This window comes from Augochlora pura, chromosome 3, assembly GCF_028453695.1.
Source record: "Augochlora pura isolate Apur16 chromosome 3, APUR_v2.2.1, whole genome shotgun sequence".
NCBI lineage: Eukaryota > Metazoa > Arthropoda > Insecta > Hymenoptera > Halictidae > Augochlora > Augochlora pura.
This window is the reverse complement of record NC_135774.1, coordinates 18,266,359-18,288,301: the sequence shown is the minus strand read 5'-3', so window position 1 is coordinate 18,288,301 and position 21,943 is coordinate 18,266,359. Positions and strand designations below refer to the sequence as shown.

General features: G+C 36.8%; 1 protein-coding gene across 2 annotated transcripts in view; it reads right to left on the bottom strand.

The window, feature by feature from the left end:
- Dh44 (corticotropin-releasing diuretic hormone 44) overlaps positions 1-21,943 on the bottom strand; it is a 67,275-nt gene that overhangs the window by 5,779 nt on the left and 39,553 nt on the right. For both annotated transcript variants that reach the window (XM_078177052.1, XM_078177053.1), the window contains exon 2: positions 2,437-2,604. In XM_078177052.1, coding sequence (XP_078033178.1) covers positions 2,437-2,586 — 150 coding nt within the window. In that variant the 5' untranslated portion in view covers positions 2,587-2,604. The remainder of the gene's footprint in view (positions 1-2,436; positions 2,605-21,943) is intronic.

Sequence of the window (21,943 nt, the reverse complement as noted above, 5' to 3'; positions counted from 1 at the left end):
TGGTTTTCGAAGTTGCACGTGTTCATAGAACTTTACACAATTTCGATAGATTGACAGTAACAAACAGGGTTTAAAGTTTGTATGGTCTTCCGACAGAAGTCATTTGCGCTTTTAAACAAGTCGAAATAGATTCTGAGGTTGGCGGTAATAGTCGCATGAAGCAGTATAAAGTTAACAGACTGTTTCTACAATAGAATTTGGTAGAGTGAACAGTAAAGGTGTGTGCGCGCGCGCGCGCGCGTGTGTGTGTGTGTAAAATTACAAAGAACAAATCGCGTTGTACCTGTGCTCAAGAACAGAATTTAAAATAAAAATTTAAATTAACAATTTACCGTCATTCGGCCGTAAAAATTTAGTTCAATGTTTTCGTTTCTATTTTGATTTTATTTATTATATATAGGAAAAGTATCCAATTTCTAAAAAATTGTGTAATAATATTGAAGCATACGGTAGTACAATTTAACAAATTTATCTCAATAATACGTATCAAATTATTGGTTACTATGACAGCCGATTAACAAGATACCAATCAGGGGAGAAAGCCGATTTATAGTCTACTAATCGGTAAAGTATTGAGAAAACATTTCCTTATATAACTCAGTGAAGAATTATTTGCATGAACATTTGAGAATGAACTTATAAATTAAGAGATATAGGTTTGTAAAATTAATCATAGTTACGATCATCAAGATTATTATTTTTCAGTTTATTATTATTATTAAGTTTATGTTAATGTTCATCCTGTCGCATCAATGTATTTAATTCCTTAAAGCATAAATATTTTCATCTGTGTATCTATATAATTCCAAAACAGTAAATCAATTTTTAAACTAATTTTTACGAGCTTATTAAAAGAAAATTAACATCCTTTGTAGTATTTAAACTTTATATTAAATGAAATTTATACGGTTTCGAATTATTCTTTGTTAATTCAGCGTGAACGTCGCATACACGAGCATTATCTTTCCCAATTAATAACCAGCACCAGCCATGTAAATACGTTACGTATTGTACTGATGAATTGATAGCGTAACGTTTGTATACGCGACCGGTAAATAAACCGGAAGGCAGATCACGCAGGAACATTTGATTCTTTACATCACCTCGGTGAGAGATACATTGATTCGTTCTCGATTCGCATTCTGAATTCAATTCCATGCACGAAGTATGTATCTGCGGTGACGTTTCGCGACAAGTCAATAGTTAGGTAATGGACACAAGGTGTTCCGACCTACGCGAGGACACGATGTAATGGTATTATTCGTAGCGAATGCATTATTCTTAGAGGTCACACACGACGATTTTAGTCAGTCGTTCGTTACCGATTCAGAATGCGCGAGTACATATCTGTGGTCACAAGAAAGAATACGAAGCATATACAATATGTTTGCACTTTCGAGATACTGTTGTTTAAAGTTCTGTTTAAAACTTCATTAGTATTAACAGCCTCGTATTGTATTGTTTTGTCAGGTCTATTGAATCGATTTTCATCATTTATGATGGATACACAAATTTAAATTTTTTGGGATTGCAACAAGAAGCGTTTTTTGTTAGGATTTGAGTAGAATAATCGAGTTTTGCGATAGTAAAAGTATGTTATTCTATCTGATTAAGGAAGTTATTAACAATAAACCTACCGAGCTCGAACAGTGACTACGCGTTTTGCTTTAGAAAAATGGCAAGACTGGATTTATTTAGACTCTTTGTCATTTGTATTAAAATTTATACTTTGTTAAGCAGAACGACGAATTTCTGTATTTTATGAAAACCTCCACATTCAAGGTACGGAACTTTTATTAGGGTTCAGGTATACCTGTAGGTATGCTAAGCACAAAAATGCGTACTGTCGCCTAGCTTACCAGTTCTTCTGCATAGTCCGTCCTATACGGGCCACGTGTCGTGCGTCTGTCGGTATAATTATAGTTCTTCCACCGTACCTTCCTATCAACCTCTAATTATAATTGTTTACACTGGTGTTACACTACATGAGTGTTTTATTCCACGCAACCCCTCAACATGCTTCAATCGTGATATCCATTTAATAATTTTGTATGTAAAAGTCTTTATAATCTAAAAAATTTTATAAGACAAAGTTTGGAATCGGTCATTTTGATCGACTTGGTAGGTTTAGTGTTAACACCAACATAGATGCACGCGTGAATCATCTCTATGGTAACAGGTCAGTGCTGGTTACCAGATCACGCTGATCCAGTCGAAATAACCATATTACTAACATTTTTCCTTACGGACACAACCGCATCGTTGATTACACAAGTTTGAGTATGCGAAATAATGGGAAAGAATCATTTAATTGTATTTTTATCCTTAAAATATGATTTGACTGATACGGTAAATTTTCAATAATCAAATTATTTGGAAAATGATAGAACGGTAAGAGGATGATGAATTTGAATTTTCCTTATTATCTTAACGTACCTCCAAGTCTGGAATCCGATGATTGATTAGGAGCAAAAATGGCGCTCGGTCCCGGGACAATTCCCTTTCGTCGTAAGTGTTGTACGACAGGGGTTGACTTCTCGTTATAGTAATTAGGAGGAAGGACATCAGAATCTTAATGAAAACCATTTTATTGAGTAAGGTTATCTGAAACATGGAATACGTATACAATGTAATTACATACAGTTTTAGTCTGAAATAAGTATCTCTAAAACGTGAGAGAATACAATTAATGTTATAAATATGATGTAGTTTTTAAACATACATTTAAAGGTGTAACTAAATTTATATTACATTGTAAATACATAATACAACGCGTTCTTTGGCGTTTGAACACAATAATTAACTAATAGAATCACGATTTAGTTAATTTCCTAAATTTTTCCTCAAAGAATAAAAATGTAAGGTAAGATGAGATGAAGAATTGTTTACATTGTTACCTTCATTTTTATTACTAAACTGGATATCATTTGAATTATTAAGACACGCAAACATGATCGCACACACATGGATGTGCATCGCACGTGCATGGATAATTTTCTGGAACAATTTCGAAGATACAATAAATCAAAAAAGAAAACTATTTTTAAATGATTATCGTATAAATTGACTTTCCCGTGTTAACACTTTATCGCCCGTTTATCCGGTCGTAAAAATGTTCGTTTCTATTTTGATTTTATTTATCTTATCAATCGCGAAAGGTATATAATATTTAAAAATTTATATAATAATATTGAGCTTGTAGTACAATTTAACACATTTATCTCAATAATAGATAACAAATTAATGGTTACTGTTGCAACCGATTCACAGACTACCGATTGGGGGGAAAAGCCGATTTATAGACTACCGGTCGATAAAGTGTTAATAGAAACGATAAATTATCAGTAATTGTTGATTCTTCTCTTTTTGAGAATTCTTCAATAGTTATCTGGGAAATAAGTAACGCAGAACTTTCCTTTCTGTTCGACGCTGATTTTACTGATTCTTCAGTACGTATCTAGATCTCAGTTCAGGAAGCCATTTCGAACCGTGTTTGTTTGCACTGTTAACATCCGACCCGGGGGTGGCTGTTCTTTCGGTACTCCCCGTTGATGGAAGTGCCATTAACCTCTTCCAGCTATATGATACTTCTGTAGCACTATTCTCCCTTTCGCTTTCAGCGTCTTTATCCTTCTTTTTCACCTCGGAACACCTGATTCGATCAACTTCTGACAAATAGAGACGCGTCGAGCGCAATCACCGTAATTTGATTGAAGTAACATTGTTTTTACAACTACATTTTGTGAAAATATACGTACACATGTACATATAAATCTTTTCTGAGATTTTCCGAATAAATAAAACAAAACCATTATTTTATTTATGTTGACTTGAGGTGGGTCAATTGTATCTGTTCACAGGAAATCGAAAAAGAAAACTATGTTTTAATGATTATCGTATAAATTGATTTTTCCGTGTTAATAGAAAATATAAATTATCAGTAATTATCCGGAATAGGGTTCTCAACACCAATTTTAATGATGTTAAAATATGTTGTCGGGGTCATAATTGTAAATAACCTGTTTCTATATATAGTCGGACACCTTCCGTTTCTGAGATACGTTTTGTTCAGGAAGAAATAAGATATTGATTGTATATAAAATCAATATTAATAAATTCGATATTAAATATTTTTAAAATATTCCGCGCATTAAAATCACTTCGTTTATAAATTCTAAAGGGATCAATTTCTCGTTTTTAGTAAATTCGAAATGAAAAAGAGAAATTTTAAACTTACTTTTGTGTACAGATATTAATGCGTTTCAGTAATGTTAATATTTTCTTTAACGAGGATGACACATAATACTAAATATTCTTAAATTCCTTAGTCCAAAAGGGTTCTAGTTATAAAAAATTTTAATTAACATTTTAATGCATTAGTTAGCATTAATATTCCATTTTGAATGACAAACAAATAAGTTTTCACACAGTATTTCATACATCATTACAAATCAGTATCAGTCCAGAAGGTAATTGTCTATACTTTTATCTCATATTAATATTTTAATGCATAATTTGAGCGCTACTGTTTTACTTCGAACGATAAGAAATAATTTTGGTTCGCGAGGAGCCTGCGAATGATGGCAGACAGATTAGGTGACCGGCTACCAGGTCAATTGCTCCGTTTCGATTGATACGGCTATATTTAGGCGAAGAAGAACGTCGAGCACGTGCTAGTGAAACGGGGTCAAGTTCGATAGTGAATGAATCTGGTTCAATGCACTGATAGAGACGTCAACGATCGTTGTTGATGCCGTCAGCAGCATCATCGCTGTCGAGTTCATTACCACCGTGAGTTTAATTTGAATTCGGTAATTTAGGGTTCCCGTTCCGGATTTCCAATTTGTCAGTTCACTCGACGTCCTGCGCCAACCTGTTGGTCAGACTGGACTTTAACGTTTTACCATGGTGTTCAATATCGCGTCGCCGCGGAGCATAGAATAATTTCGGAGCAGATGTCGCGTCGCTGAAAAAGTTCCGTGTCGAATCGTGTTAAAATTTTAGTGATAATATCGACCACCTGTTTGCTGTACCAGTCAATAGTTAGGTAATTCTGTACAATCGTACAGAAGTTTTTATTATTGCCACGAGACTGTCGATTTATATTCATTTGCTCGGAACTAAGGGCAGAATGATAGACTCATGTGGGGTGTTGTAGTGTGTTCTTGAACAATATAGATTCAAAAATACATTTACATAATCGATTTGTAGAATTCTTAGAATTTTTAAGGTAAAGAAAGTTACAGCTGGTTAATCAATCATAATATTTGCGACCAGCATTGATACACAAAACTGTAAATGTGTTATTTTCAGAATTGATATTTTTTTAAAACTGAACCAATTGTCATCTAAAGTATACTTGTCATATAAAGTATTAAAATGACGCATTGTTTAATTGTCGATTTTCTTTTTTCGTTCTTAAACTCATACTAATTAAGAGAAAATTCATCACAAATGCCACCAATTATAACTTTTCAACTGAAAAATATTTTTAAATATTACTGAAACATGCTTGAATAAATCTTTGAAAATGCGAATGTAAAATTCACACTAAAATCTCCTTGAACAAAGCTTCATGCATTTACCGATTTCGATTTGGTTGAATTTTAATTAATGCGGTGGTACTTGGGACATTCTAATCTCCGTTAATTTCATTTCATTTAGGAATCACCGTGTGCATGAAAACGATAACGTTAGAGTGGACTTCGCCGCGAGCTTCCTATTTCACTCTACCCTGTGCATTGGCCCTGTCATTGAATCGCGCTTTGTTATTGTCTTCTGAGTGAAGCCAACAACACTATCGTTTTCATTGTACTGTTAAAGGATCATAACTCTATTGATAATGTCGATACTCTTACTGTTCCAAGAATAACATTGTACTATAGCATAAGCAGATGATTCCAGCGCAACGAAACCGTGGCTAGGCTTACGCCGTAAATCTATTTCGGAATTTCACTTTTGAACTAGGATTATTTAACATAGAGGAATGGCCCCATAATTGACATTCTGCAGATACAGAATAAGCCCCAAAATTTGAGTTTTGGAGACTTACAAAAAAGATTTTTGCAAAAAATAATCTAAAATATTGCTCGGTTAAGGTTAAAAAAGAAATATCGTCATATAAAGAATAAACATATTGGGAGTACAAATTAGTTCGGTCCGTTCTTTTGTGGTGGAAAATGCTTTTATTTCGAGAACAAAATGAATTAACAGATTAATCAAAGTATTGTCCATCGCTGTTTACTACTTTTCCCCACCTCTCAGGCAATTTTCGAATTCCATCTCGAAAAAATATCTCGTCTTTTGAGGCGATCCAAGTTACAAGCCAATTTTCGATTTCTGCGAAAGAAGTGAATCTGTGACCCGCCAAATCGTGCTGCATCTGTCGGAACAACCAGTAATCAAAAAGAGCAATGTCCAGCGAGTACGACGGGTGCGGTAAAATATCCCACTTGAGCGTTTCCAAATAATTTTTCACAACTTTTGTGACATGAGGCCGAGCATTATCATGGAGAAGAATGACTTTGTCATGTCTCCGATCGTATTCCGGTCGTTTTTGTCGTAATGCACGGCTCAAACGAATCAATTGCAGCCTATGCCGGTGGCTCGTAATGGAATCGCCCGGTTGTATCAGCTCATAGTATACAACACCCTTTTGATCCCACCAGATACACAGCAGGATCTTCGAACCATGAATATTCGGTTTTGGTGTTGATGTTGAGGTCTATGGCAATGTTTGATCTGGCATAGCGTAGTATTTTTTCTTCTTGGGGTTATCGTAGAATATCCATTTCTCATCCCCAGTCACAATCCAATGTAAAAAAACCTTTTCTTTGTTGCCTTTGAATCAGCTGCTCGCAAGTGAAAAGTCGCCTTTCAATGTTTCTCTGTTTCAGTTCATACGGCACCCAATTGCCTTGCTTGTGAATCATTCCCATGGATTTCAACCGTACGGAAACTGCTTGTTGGGTAACTCCCAATGATTCTGCAAGCTCCTCTTGAGTTTGACTTGGATCTTCATCGAGTAATGCCTCCAATTGTTTGTCTTCAAATTTTCTTGGCTGCCCAGAGCGAGGCTTGTCTTCAACGCTAAAATCACCATTCTTAAAGCATCGAAACCATTCCCTACATTATTTATCAGTTGGAGCATTGTCACCATAGACTTGAACAAGCATTCGATGTGCTTCAGCTGCACTTTTCTTCCAATTAAAGCAGAAAACTAAAATCTCCCGCAAATGCTGCTTAGTTAACACAAAACTTGACATATTCAACAGAGTAAAAAACAGGTGTATTAAATGAAACTCAAAGCAATATAAACTGAATGTTATTGGCAGATATCTAATTTCTCAGAAACAATTGAAATCAGTTGTTACTATGAAACAGTCATAACAGTTGGAGCTATCTTTTGAAAACGGACCGAACTAATCTGTGCTCCCAATACCATTATTGAAATTGTTAAATTCACAAAGTTGGTTAAGGGGGTATTCTAGCGTGAACGTTTCAAAAGGTCGACGTTTTTTACATTTTCTTCAAGGATAAAAAATACAATGTAGATTTCATCAACGAAATTAATGAACATAAACCTTTAAACACGTTTTCCTCCGTAAAGTGTCTTTTAAAACCTCGTCCACGATATTTCAAAATCTTAACTAATTATCATTTGAAAATTTTTCTTATCTATTTTTTGCTGAACCCCCGAATGTTAATAAAACATGAGACACGATTCACCGTCAAAGCGCCGTTATCTTTTTAATTATCGACTTTTTTCTTTTCTTCTTGTTTCTGCTTAAGCTAAACTCATTTCGGATTAAGAATCTTTAGTATTCCTTTTGTTTTTTCTATAAAAAAAAACATAAGAAGTGATGCTGAAGTATTCTGAAGTTTTTGCTGGAAAGTTCTCGCTATAATTTTTTAGTTGGAAGAAAGTTTTGCAGAACCACTAGAAAATACACTAGGATACCAATGAAATAAAAACGGATTTTATTTATTGGCTTAAACTATATTACCATGGTATTGAGAGGATGATTGATCACACATTGATAACCTCGATAATAAAAGTTCTACTTTTTCCAGTGAATCGACCTTTAAACGGCACTTAAGTGTTCGATTAACGAACATACCGTAATCCTTTTCGAGGTTTTACATTCTTTTCTTTTTCCATGAAGTATTTATTGCGCCTCGTTAGTGGATACGATGAATAAAAAATGTATCGAAGCACAGAAACACGTAGAACTGCGAGAATCTGTAACTTCCACGAATCCTGTAAACCTATAAATGCCAATTCGAGTTAGATAACGCTAATGCCGTTTCGCGTTTTACGACCGTTATTTTAGTCAGATAAAATCGCCATCGGTTGCAAATAAAGGCTCGACTAACGTTTGTATTAATTAGGAATCGATACCGACGATACACCGACTCGAAGGTACAAAACCGAAGGGATTCTAATCGATAGTTTTCGATCAGCGAACGGGATTCAGTTTTAAACATGCAGATATGGAACTGACAATTTATATTAGGTTGTTCGGAAAGTCATTTCGTTTGTTTTTTTTTTGGTGGAAATGAAACACAATAGATCACTAAACAAAAACTATTGCAAAGAATCAAACGAAATTTTCAACAAACAAAGTTTACTATATCAGTTGCCCAAATATATAATGATTATGCAGCTTAAGTGTGAAGTTGGCTGTGAAAAAATTAAGTCGATTGTTGGGAAGAAATGAAGTTACTTTCCGAACGACCTAATACTATTCGAGAAAATGATAATTAGCACAGCAAAAGTCTTACTTATAATTCTAGATTGACTCGAGCGTAGGATTACTAGATAAATGGTAAAATTAAAGCATTTAGGTTAGTAAAATATTAATTGGACCATTAGTGAGCTTCGATTTATCCAGCGTGAAAATTTCTCAAGCGCAAATTGCGTGTCAGACACGGACAATAATATCGTGAAAGCACGAAACATTGGGAAATGTTGATAAGATTGCAATTTCATGCTTTTAACAGTCCATTCGGAATAACTTTGCGCACTTCGTTGTGCAACACTAATCGAACGAATTCATTTCGTCCAACATTTTATGGCACATTAGTTACTTGTTACGAAAGGTGTTATTAAAGAATCTCGTATCGTTTGCTTCTCAACTTCTCAATTCTTTCCGTCGACAGTTTATCACGGTAAAATGTTTAACATGATTAGAGCTCGCTAAAGTAAACTTTCAAATTGTCCAGTTCTTATAGAAGCCAATATTGGCATAAACATCGTTAGATCGGCGGCGAGATCGATTATTTCCCACAATAATTTATTTCCTCTTGATTCTAGTATTTTATTTGCTTTTTTTCTAAATAAAAATTGGAGGAGAAATTGTCACATCATTTCTTAAGTTCTGAATAAAACTGTTTGTCAACTTAATTTCTTCAACTTAATCGTTGATGTTCGACTTTAAAGGAGCCAGTAGAAAACTGTCGCCGGCGTTTACGCAAAGTGATTAAATATTGCGTCTGCTGACCGACGGAAGACAAAATACATTCGTGCAAATATGTATACCGCAGTGTATTTATTAACGAGACCAATGTAAACTAGCAGCGAATTTCCATTCGTCGCTATTCGAAGTGTAAGACTGCAGCAGAAAACGAAAATAAAGTAGTTATGAAATATTCGCTTTGTATGCAAATTGCATCAGTATACGCGTCTGGAAATTTTTCACGCCGGCCGGAAACCGCGGGTGCGGCGAATCCGTGACATTTGCCAACCCTAGAAGATCTAAGATCTTTTAGATCGATAGATTATCGAGGCTCTAATTTTTTCCGAGAATCATCGGGCAGTTCTACAAGTACTTCCACTTTGCATTTTAATCGAATACCCAGCGATCCATCGAATCGTATTATTGCTTTCGTTCTCCTAATATTAGACTAACGCATTTTAAATGTCCACATGTTGTTCTAAAAATAACAAAAATCGCGGTAGTCGTTGTTCTTGAAAATAAGAGATAATTGGGGCAGCTGTTTTTGATATTTTCTACAAGTATATTCTAAATAATATTCATTATTATAAATATAATAGTTTCAAGCCGTTGTTATCCACAATCGTTTTCGGTCTACCACGCGGCTCTCTTTTCAAGAGAAAATTTTTTAAAACGAAATTTAATTGACGCTAAAACTGACCAAAATCCTTATCTATATTGCGATTGGATTTAATAACTTTGCTGCTATTTATATGAGTTAATTCTATGTATCTTTATTTACTAAATGTTACTTAAAATGCGATAAGATTCCGTAAGAACTTGCTCAAGAAAATCTCATCCGACAATCTTTAATTTTTACTAAAAATTATCAAATCTTGTCATAGTAAATTAGGCTGCGGATCTTCATGCGAAATAAAAATTGCCAAAGTTTATTTTGAAGGATATAATTCAGATTAAAATGTTTTTCCTGTTTTAGTAATGAACCAATCAAAAGCACTCTAAGAAACTTCACAAATTCTTCTAATATCTTTTCAATGTTGTATTCTGTTTGTTATAAATGATTTAAATCCACAGTCAAGTGATCATACGTGTCTGCATGTTATATGTAAATAAAGATTTACTTCCATGCAAAATATCTGTACAATATACCGTGAAAATAATTTTGTTTTCATAATCGTCATGTCTTCAAATAATAATTTAAATTTGATAAGAAGTGTTCAAGAAAATGTTATTCCAGTAATAGAAAATCATATTGTTCCAGATGAAATGCAAAAGTCAAAAGAATATAGAAACTAGCGGAGGAAACTTTCGGTAATAAAGAAAATTTGACATTTCGTGTGCATCGATCCGATAATTGAAACTTGATTAAGTTTCGGTGAACGACACACATTTCTGGTACTGCAAACCCATCAGTATGGTGGTCGCCGCCCATGGAATGTACCTTGAACCACCGGAAGCACGTTGTCGAAGGGCGGAAAGGATTAATCGGCGCATATCGATTTATCGATAGAGCATTTGGTACTAAACAATAAGCCGGCCTCCGAAGGAGATAACCTCTTGACGGTAGTCAAAATATTTTTGGTCAATTAAAACTAAATTTCCGAGTTTTGTTCGTAAAACTAATAAAAATGTCTTGTCGCGTAGCAATAAAACAACTGAACGTGGTTGAATTTTAAAGAGTTTTCGTAAAATATAAAAATATTAAGTATATTTAATATAAATATAAAGTCGCTCGTGAAAATTTACTGGCGTCACGCGTTTCCTTTTTAAAAGAAATGTTGCTTCAACTTTATAGTTGAGTTATATTGTATGCTTAGCAGCGCGCTCTTCTGTAAATGGCCGATCTCGGTCGTCCCATATTTTGCTACCTATCAGGCTATTTTGTCATACCGCCGACACCGCTCTTTGACGTTTATTTTTCACTTTAAACGAATATAATAAAACGACCATTATCCGAATCTCGAATATTTAAATTCACAATTATTCAATTGTTATTGCTTAGGTTCAAACCTTAATGAAATACTATATCACTTGAAAGCTCTGTTAATCTCCTACATTTTAGTGTATCTCATTGTTATATTAATGTTCTGTAAATAAAGTTATCGCCGTTCAAAGTAGAGCACCCAGTGGTGTATGAATACTTTTCTCGGATACCGCATAAGCATAACATTTGAATATTTTACTGAATTTTTTGTCAACTCCGTTAAATTCTAACGAACCTTCTATTCCAGTTCGAATACCTATTTTCCTTTCGTTCTTCGGATGAGAACACGTGAGTTCAACGCCCCCCCCCCTCCCCACCCCTCGAGATTACAGGGGCTGCATGTTCATTACAAACCGGTGCAAACTAGTTACATCCATTTGCGCGTGTCCGCAAAGGTCCGAAGAATACCTCTTTACGTTCCTTTGACAGAGTCGATCACCAACCGATAGTAGTTTTCGAGAAAAGCAGAATTTCTCAGCGCGGAACGTCGCGTACTTTTCTCCCATCCAGTCGTGGACCGTCCGCGCGAATAATTTCACGCCTGTTGCCTCGCGGAATATTTTTCTCCTATTCCCCCGCCCCATTTGCCGGCGCTCTCGCTGCCGTCAGCGGCCACGTAATTAAGGTCTTAGCCCCGCAGACGAGTTTAAGGTTCAAACTTGAAACGAGAACGCCGCATCAAAGTTTGAGAAAAAGTCTTCGCGACGCAACGCTTAACCCTCGCCGCGAACGATGAATGACTCTGTACGGCGCTTGGGATCCATAAAAACCGGCCCGCAAATTTCACCCTCAAGACTTACGCAACTTTCTGTTTTAACTGTATAATTCCTCCGGGTGATGCAATCGTTTTCGTAAACATAATTAAATTCTAGCAAATATTAACGATATCTCTGTGCGCCAAAGTGGGTTATAACTCTCCGTTCATTAAATTTTCATTCAAAAATTTGCATTCTGCCGCATCTCAGGGCTTGCGTAATAGTCGAAAAAAAGTTGCCTGAATAACTCTCATGGTACGGTAATGCGGGACGTGTCTTATACTGTGTTTCACGTTGCACGTAAATTCTTTACAAATTCGTTTTTATATGTTTATATTAGCTTGTAATATGTCTAGACACGATTTGACTGGTAATTGAATTTTCAAATCATGTTGCCTTTTTCTGTATCATTTTTAAATTTTCATCTATCGTGTCAAACACATCTTTATGTTTAATATGTCGTTATAGTAACAAATTGGGTTTTCAAAAATAATTTTATATAACTCCGCGATGTAATCAGTATTACATTTTCATTCGTTTCTAATCATTAGAATGTAAGAAGTCCAATGAAATCTACAGATGAAATGTGATATTACTTAATACTTAAAATGATCTAATCACACGTGACAGATCAGTGCTGATCTCTGATCGTTCTAAGCTATATCTGAACACTACATTCTGTATTAAAAGACAGTCCACTAAGTATCGACAAATGTAACGAGACAAATAAAGACACGAGTTTATGCATCCAATTTTAAGTCCAACGTGTAACAGAAATGATAGTACATACTCAGTTATTTTATAATATCAATTAAGTGGCGCCTCTGAAGCGCCAATGAAAATTGTTATATCATTTCCAAAATAATTGTAATATTATTAAAGACTCTTCTATTTAAAAGACTGTTAAAAGCGTAACAGTTTTACAATTCATTAGACTCAATTTCATGTTCATAAATTGTACTAAATTATATAAAATGGAAATGCAGCTGGTTAAAATAGCTATTTTAGATCTAGGTTTAAAATGGCCTCGAGTGCGGAGGGTTAACTTTTCAATATTTATTTCATCAAGTACACGTACGTATTAACGTTCCAGTTTTCGTTTCAGAATCACTCGTACAAGTTAAATCCTTAACCTTTTACTTCGCTGAATAAATTGTCTGTTTCTATAGCATTTTTCGAGGTAGTTACGGGAGTCTAAGTGTTAATAGCGCAGCTGTGAGTTTCATCCCTCTAACTAGTTTCATCCCTCGAACTTAAGTTATCACGGTCGGAGGGCGGTTCGCGCCCGTATTATTTCTGTTTTACTGTTGCACAGATAAAAAATGACTGTCTCCACAGAGAAAGGTGCTTACACGATGTTTTTACGTTCTCCGTGCGATATCTCGCGCAATATTGCGACAATATTTCGTGGTGAGCGTACACAGAGAAGTTGCTTCATCGTTGATTGCTTGCCCGATCGCGACGATAAGTAACACAACCCCCCGCAACTGACCTGAATCGTACGTTTCGCTTAACTTTAAAGCAAACTTTGTACTTCGCGAGCCCTTCTCTCCCCGCTTCATTAAACGTTCTACGATCCTTCAAACATTGACATTTCCTTGCCACGTGTTACCGGGACATTTCACCGAGAAACTAGTAACTCGCACAGTCGTCACGAAATCTCTTTTCGCAGTTCCAGCTGTAATTAATAGACCGCGGAGTATCCCGTTCGCAGACCTAACAGCTAGTGAAATACAGACTTTAATAAAGTGTTATGGACTCTTTATTCGCGATCGGGGGCTGCGACGCTTGACACTTGCCAAGCGGTGAACTTAAAACTTCCTTACGGTTATCGTACAAGTTCCTGCAATTCCTTTGGAAAATACTTGGTAAAGATTTCTCGTATCGCGTAAGCGGAATATTGCGATGTTTAGCGTCCCAGAAATATTGATTTGTAATTGAGAAATTACAGTGGCGTGTATAATTATAAATTCAAAGTAACTTCTACATTGTTACCGATATCTGAACAAAAACTCAAGGAAATATCATATTTGTACATTTCTATTTTTTATTATTTCTGTATCATTTTTGAGCTTATAATTATTCATACCTTTCCACGTAACTTTTTTTTTAATGATCACATTGACTTAACGAAATATTCAAACGCAATCAATCTTTTATAAAGTTTTCCATGAAAAATGAAATTTTTGGTTCAGAAGTATTCTGGTTTTAGGAAAATTAACGTGCTTTTGTAATTCAAACTGGAATCCTAATTTACACCACTGCCAAAAGGTTTATTAAAATGGTACGATACTAGCTCAGTTATATTCAAGAACGAAAGTAAACTAAACGCAAATTAATCATTTGTATGATAAGTACTATAATTTAAAGGGCAAAAAAAACTATTTTGTACATCCAAAATGTTTCAATTCTTTAAATGAAAGACAGACATATTACAATTTAAGTAAATACAGAAAAAGTATTGTCCAATTGTTATTGTCTCAATTATTTAAAACAGAGAAGCCTTTATGTAATTATTTCTAAAATATGTTACTTCAGTCGACACCTCGTTTTATAATAACAATTAGAAGTTAGAAACTCACCTAACCGTTGCCTTAAACAAGAACATTAATTATTTCTGTCATATGACCAGATTTTTCTTTTATTAAAAATACCGTGCTAGTTGCTATTGAACTTTTCAGCTTTCATTTACGTTGATAAGAAACACAGCTTGAGTTTTTCATTTCGCAACAGCATACAAATTTTACTTAGCAAAATGATTCTCACTTCTATAAGAAAGAGCAAAAAAACTTGCTCCAGCAGATACTAAAGCCACAAGAGAGAATCAAGAGTTGAACCGACTCCCGTGAAACTTTCGCTAATTAAACATTTTTTTAATCAATAGATCGCTCGCGCGAGGGCGTTTGAAAAGACATCGCACGCGGAATTTGTAAGAAGAAATTAAAATGTCGGCGTCGCTTGCTTTCTCGACGACGTATCCTCGCCTGTTAATTTCTACTCTTATTTTGATCGCAATCTGCTTGCCGGGTAAAATCCCATTTCGCAGTCAGTTCACGTAGCGTCGGGCTTTGGATTGACGAAGAGGACACGCTGCTGTGATTGAAGCATCATCGCGCATTAATAATCTAGAAAGTCCGTCCGATAAATCCTGACGAACGCATCAAAATGGTAATTGTTAATATGAATAAATTCCACGATGTTGATTGATCGATCGCCTCGAGTTGCTATTCCCCCATTTTGTTCCCTTCCTTGCGCCAAATTTCACGCTTCCATCCCATTTATTGCTCCTGTTTTGTTCTGATTGTACCATTGTTTTCCGGGAATATGACATTTCTAGTAGGCGTGTAATTTTAGCGTCGCGTTCTTCTCAGTTTTGATTACTGTTGATTCAGTGCACAGCAAACTAAGTTCACCTGGTTTTTCAGTTCCTTTATCTGTTACTGTTTATTTTAGCTAACAGCAATATCAAACTTTATTAGAGTTTTGTTCTTAACTGCCGCCATATTGTCTTGTTACTATTATTACTCCCGAGTGGCTTGGCAAATGATATTTATTAATGCACCGCGGACTTTTATGCAAGTTTTGACCTTCGCGGACCAATTTCCGATGACTTGATTTAAACCGGCATGCTCGCAACAATGGCACAGAAGTTGTCTTAATATTCAGTAAAATTGTAAATATCATTGAGTTTCGAATAATTGAAAAATATCATCTAGTTTCGTATAATTGAAAAATATCGTACAACTCGCGGTCTACTTATTAGTATTCAGAGAACGTTTATGCAAATACTCGCATTTATATTTCGCGCTAGAGAAAATAGTAACGAAAGGACATTCGTGTCGTCTATCAAGGAGTTTTATTAATAATATTTGTCTTTCAGTGGGTTTGCGTATTCGTATTTACCGTGATAGTATTAAATGCGCAGTCTAATGATTACATTCCGTAATTATTCCAACCAAATGCATTTTCATCCAATACAGAGTCGAGCATTAAAAAACTGAAAATGTTCGTAAATTGCGCGGAGAGAAAACTGAGCCGCCGTGATTTAAGTAATGTCATTAATGAACGCAATCTCGGCGACATTCTTGAAGAAGGTATAAAAATGATAACTATTAACATGAGTAATGTCGTTATGTTCACCGATCGATAGCCTTCGGAATATGGCGCGAAGATCAAACGACCCGCAGAAATTTAATTCACGCTAAATCTGGTTAAATGCAGCCTGTTACGATATTTCCTGTTAAAAGGTCGCTTATTACGTTCAGTTTTCATTGCCTAATGATACGCCACCGCTGTTCCCCCTTCTTTTTAGGTAATGACAACATTTAGTGCCAAGTTCATTACGAATAATCGACAATGGATCTAGTTCTTAACTAGGCTACAGATCTTTATGCAAAACAAAAAATTTCTACCATCAATTGCAGGAATTAAACTGAACATTTGTTCTATTTCCATTTTATAATTGCATACATAAGCGTAATCACCATCACCGACATGAAATCATTGTGATTTTTATGAAAAAAATTGTTCAACACCTTTTCTGTATATTATATTTGTGAAACAACTTATACGTTGATTTCATATTTAAAGATTGCAAACTATAATAGAAACAGAATAAGTAGAAATATATAAATTTCTGATTTAAATTTTCAGATTTCTAAATTTTAGCGTTCGAGACAGTTTTTGTTTAAAATAGATGGTTCGTGAAAAAAAACGCGTAAATAACATCACAGTTAAGGTCATAACTCTTGACTTTAGATGTCTAATGTTTGATAAATCCATGACGGCGCAATTTTCATCGATCATCTCTATGGACATTCAGATACACTTTCTCTGCGGTATATTATTGTTGTATTACCAGTAATTTAATTTATCATATCCGCAACATAAAGGTATACTTATTTACGGCAACGTAACTAACACGAGTCGTTAGAACATTGCTGCGAGTAGTACAGCTACATGTATTCTCAGACATTCGAGCACGCAGAGAACAATTCCTTGTCGGGACAGTCGCAACACGTAGCATGCGCCGTCTTCAAAGAAACAGGAATTGTAAAATTTACCAGGAATGCCACCCTTTCTTCATAGAATAGTCTGTCGTCCCTTTTTTTTTCTTATTCCTTGCTCGATCACTTTCAGCTTTGCGCGGTACGATCGATACGAAAGTCTCCTCAATTAATTACTTTCAAACACATTTCATCAAATGAATACGTTCGAAAGGAGGTCGGATTAATTTCTGTGTTGGAATTAATCAATACTGTGATCGTGTTCAGATTTAATAAAGAAATAAAGGAACTATACATATATACGTACGAGGAATTCGCAAAAATTAACGAATACAGACCCCTATGGGATAATTGATAACAAGACTTGTTTCATCGAACAATGTAATATGTCCTTTTTCGATACAGATTCAACGAGATCTCGTTTAACGAGGGCATACGCAGCAATATGGCAGCGGAAAAATAAGAAGTAACATTCAATGATTAGTCGAACAACGGCTAAACTTAACGAACTTAAAGGCGCAGCGTGAAATTTGCTTCGGTCTTTAGTTTTATTTGTACTGTTACTTTTTATTTGTATCATTGCATGTATATATGTATAACTGTTTATTTTAGTTTGTTTAGAAGCAAAATTGATTTGACAGTTTTTTTGTTCCTAGACGTTCCCGTTTACGTACTTGTCTTTGGCGTACATTCTATTTTGACATTCTGTATAAAGAATGCAGATATGGTTATAATTAGACATCACAATGGCCAATTTTGAAATGAGGAAAAATGTCCCCTTTAGTCGTGAAAGGATTGACACAAAAATTCTGTTAAATTAAAATTGCTGGGAAGTTCAACTTTTTGTACAACTGCCGAATAAGATTGTTAAAACAAATTAAATTTCTCAATTAAATTTCTGAAGCAAATTTCTAAATTTATAGAGATAATTATCGTTTTATTGTCATAGAAATAAAAAGCTAGCTAATAGTTATGATTTACTAAAAACACATGTTCTACTGTAGAGAAAACCTTATCCGATTTACATGTTTTGAAATTAATCTCATCGAGTAAATTACTTCTCACTTTTTGAATTTCTAGATTTTTAGATTTCTAGATTTCTGGATTTCTAGGACATTTTCTTCAACCGTTAAGTTCTTTTTATTTACCAAGAATATTAAATAACACGAATATCGGAGAAAAATCGTCCACGATAAATTCGAATACAAGTGTTTTTTAACAAACGAAAAATTTAGAAGCAAAATCAAGAGCTTCCGAGATCCGAGTAAAAAAGGAACGACTAAACCAGCAATGTGATTCGCAAAAGATTCGCATGCTCGAGATATTTCAACAGGATTCCACGTAATGAGAGCGCGAGGAACGGCGCGAAAGGTGATAAAGTGACGCGCGAGTGCCGGATATAAGAAAAAGAGAGACTTTCCGGCTTCATCATCTTGATCCCGGGGCTTCGGATTCTCCGCTAATATTCAATGATTGCGACAAACAGAAACCAGCGACGCGAGATGATTTCTCAGCGCCGATTCCTATGCCAGTCATCTCTGATCTATCCGCATCGAGGGAACTAACGCGGGATGCTCGTTTCGAGAGAACGGAGAAGAAAAGAGCAAACGTTCATTTCGAGTCATTACAGGTTCTGGACCGAGGCGGTGACAGAAAAATAGCGGTACAGATAAGGGAGAACGGTGTAATAAGACCGGTGGCCGGATAAATTAAAATATAAACCGAGGCGAAATGGGCGGCCGGCGAATTTATGGTCGCATTTTGGTCGCTATCCTCCATCATCAAACAAATTTGTTCCGGTGTCCTTACTTACACCCCTCGTCTCATCGTAAACGCTGTATTACACTGGTTTCGCATTAGAGCCTTTCAAGTTATTACTCTCGTTTGTGCTATAGTACATTTTTTTTCAACGGTGTTCCATTATTTTTACATCTTTGATGGGAACACTGTAATATTTCGAAACTGGTAGGCGTAATTCATGGTTCATATAAGTACTTGGATTCGTTTCACTTGATTTTTCACTTGGATATTGTTTTTATTGTATTTTTTCATTGGCGATCAGCTTTCATTGATGTTACTATTTCGCTGATATTTGTAGTTACTGGTTAAAGATTAGATTGACATTCTGATTTTACTGATAATTATTCTCGTCGATATTATATTTACTATTATATAATACATAATACTATACATTATGATATATAATATACTGTGTAATACGATAGACTATAATATGTAATATCTGTAGGCAGGAGTACAGTACACTCGATGGGAAGGCTCATCGAGATCTGGAACTCTGCCAAAAAAAGGAGACTGCATTGTGTCGTCGTGGCCTTGGATGTCAGAAACGCCTTTAACACGGTGAACTGGGGCAATATACTCAGGGCCTTGGTTGAAAAGGGGGTTCCCCCCCGACTATTTTATAATATCAAGAGCTACCTGACTAACCGCTCGGTGGTGGCGCTGTCTGCAGCATCCTCCGAGCGGTTTGAAGTATATGCAGGAGTTCCCCAAGGAGCTCTTTTATGGAACTGTAGAAGACACAAGGTGAGGAATTAGGTGGGCTGCTTCTTTGGCAAAGATCTTTATTCGACTGCCTCTTTCTCTTCGAAAAAGGGCCTCCTCCCCTAGACGAACCATCTCCTAAACAGAGACCTCCTTATCTCTGAGACATAAACAGTGCGCCGCCTGACCGGCGACCATCTCAGAGATCGCTTACAGAACGTACAGTACGACGAACTCCTTGGGATCTCGCTGCTCAAGGATTGTAGCCTATTGGGTTTTGCGGACGATGTTTCCCTGGTTGTGTCGGTCCGCAACCCCTCCCGGGTAACAAACAATATTAATTTCTCCATGCAGGTACTGGGCAGCTGGTTTTCCAGCAAGGGACTTTCGCTGGCAGAGGAGAAGACCGAGATTCTTCACCTGACTAGCAGGAAGGCCCCCCAGGCAATAACTGCTAGTTTGGGCGCCGTCAGTCTCCAGGGGTGCAAGTCAATACGCTACCTGGGACTGATGCTCGAGGGAAATCAAATGTTCGGCGCCCACGTTGAGCACTATTGCAACAAGGCCTCCAAATACGCGGGCTTGCTTTCTCAAATCCTCCCCAATATCGGAGGGGGTAGCTATTGGACTCGCGTGCTGTACTGCAGGGTCGACGAGTCTGTAGTGCTGTACGCTGCCGCGGTCTGGGCCCACGCGGCGGGAAGAGGGAAAAACGTCAAACGCATTAATGCGGTACAGAAGGCCATCCTTTCGAAGGTGGCCAGGACGTACCGCACCGCGTCCCTTAATGTCGTGTGTGTCCTGGCAGGCATGCCTCCCACCAGGGGTTATGGTGGCGGAGGAGAGAAAGCGGATATACGAGCGTTTAGCGAGTCTCGACCGGAGCGCGGCGGATTACCGGTCCAGAGTTGGGCGGATAAAGAGACAGGAGGGGCTTGCCACCATGGCACGGTGGCAGGCTAGATGGGATGCCGCTAGGTATGGCCGCTGGACCCACCACTTGATACCCAATATCAGCGAGTGGATCCAGTGGGGCCCTAAAGTACTGGACTTTTATCTTGCCCAATTCCTCACAGGACGCGGTTGTTTCGCCGAGTTCTTGTGTCGGATAGGCAAAAGAACGAGTGTCGCGTGCTTGGCGTGTGGGATCGAACCTGACTACCCAGAGCACGCCCTTACAAGGTGTAGAAACTTTACCAGCGATAGAGAGACCGCCGCGGCGGAGATCGGCGCTGTGGGTGTGGAAAATCTGGTCGCCCAACTCAGTAATGAAGACAAGAGGCCCTGCGTTATGGACTACATCCGCAACGTCCTTCGACAGAAACAGCAGCTGATAAGAGACGAAGAACGGCGCGCAGGCGCCATGACTAGAAGAGTAGCTAACCGCGGCCGTCGTTAAGCGGATTAGGGCACTGAGTGGCCTCCTCCCCCCTGCGCAGGAATCCCGTGAGGGGACACCGCGGAGGGAGGTAACTAAGGGGCTGATGTCCGAGGAGGGGTTTAGTGGGTAACCCTGAACTTGCACCCACCATTCAGGGAGTCCCACACTACCGACCACAACATCTGGTCGGCTAAACGCGCACCAGGTCGGTGTGCGTAACGCATTCCCCTCCTCAGGAAAAAAAGAATATGTAATATCTGTATCTTATTATATATTATAATATATTTTAATATAATAATACAATATATAATATATAATACGATAGATTACAATATGTAATGTATAAAAAAAAATTCTAAAAAATTCTAGTCATATTAATTGTAAAGAAAATGGTACAGCAAGAGATAAATATTCTCTTTCTACTATTCCGCCACCACCTGTTAGCACTTCTCTGGCATATCGAAACGTGACGCAGCGGCTCTTCTTCCGGGCGCTTTGTTACTAACAGCTTTAAATCTGTCAAAAACTATAAACCGTCAAACCTTGGTACCTATAGAATAGAATATACACACAAAGTGTGATTAAAATTATTTTTCAGATTACTATATAAGTACAGTAAGTATGTAAAAAAAAAGAGTCACGGCGAGCTACACACGACATTTTGTTTGCACTGTAGCGACCCGTGCATGTGCACGTCGTCAGGGCGTCGCCAATTGTTTTAGACGGAGTTTGTTTTGTTTTTCGAACAGTCGACGACGAACGCTATCACAATATAGACGCGCGACACCTCCGCCCGACGATCACGGAGAAGCGACGAAAATAAAGGGCATAGCGGATTAAGATGGTCAAAACTG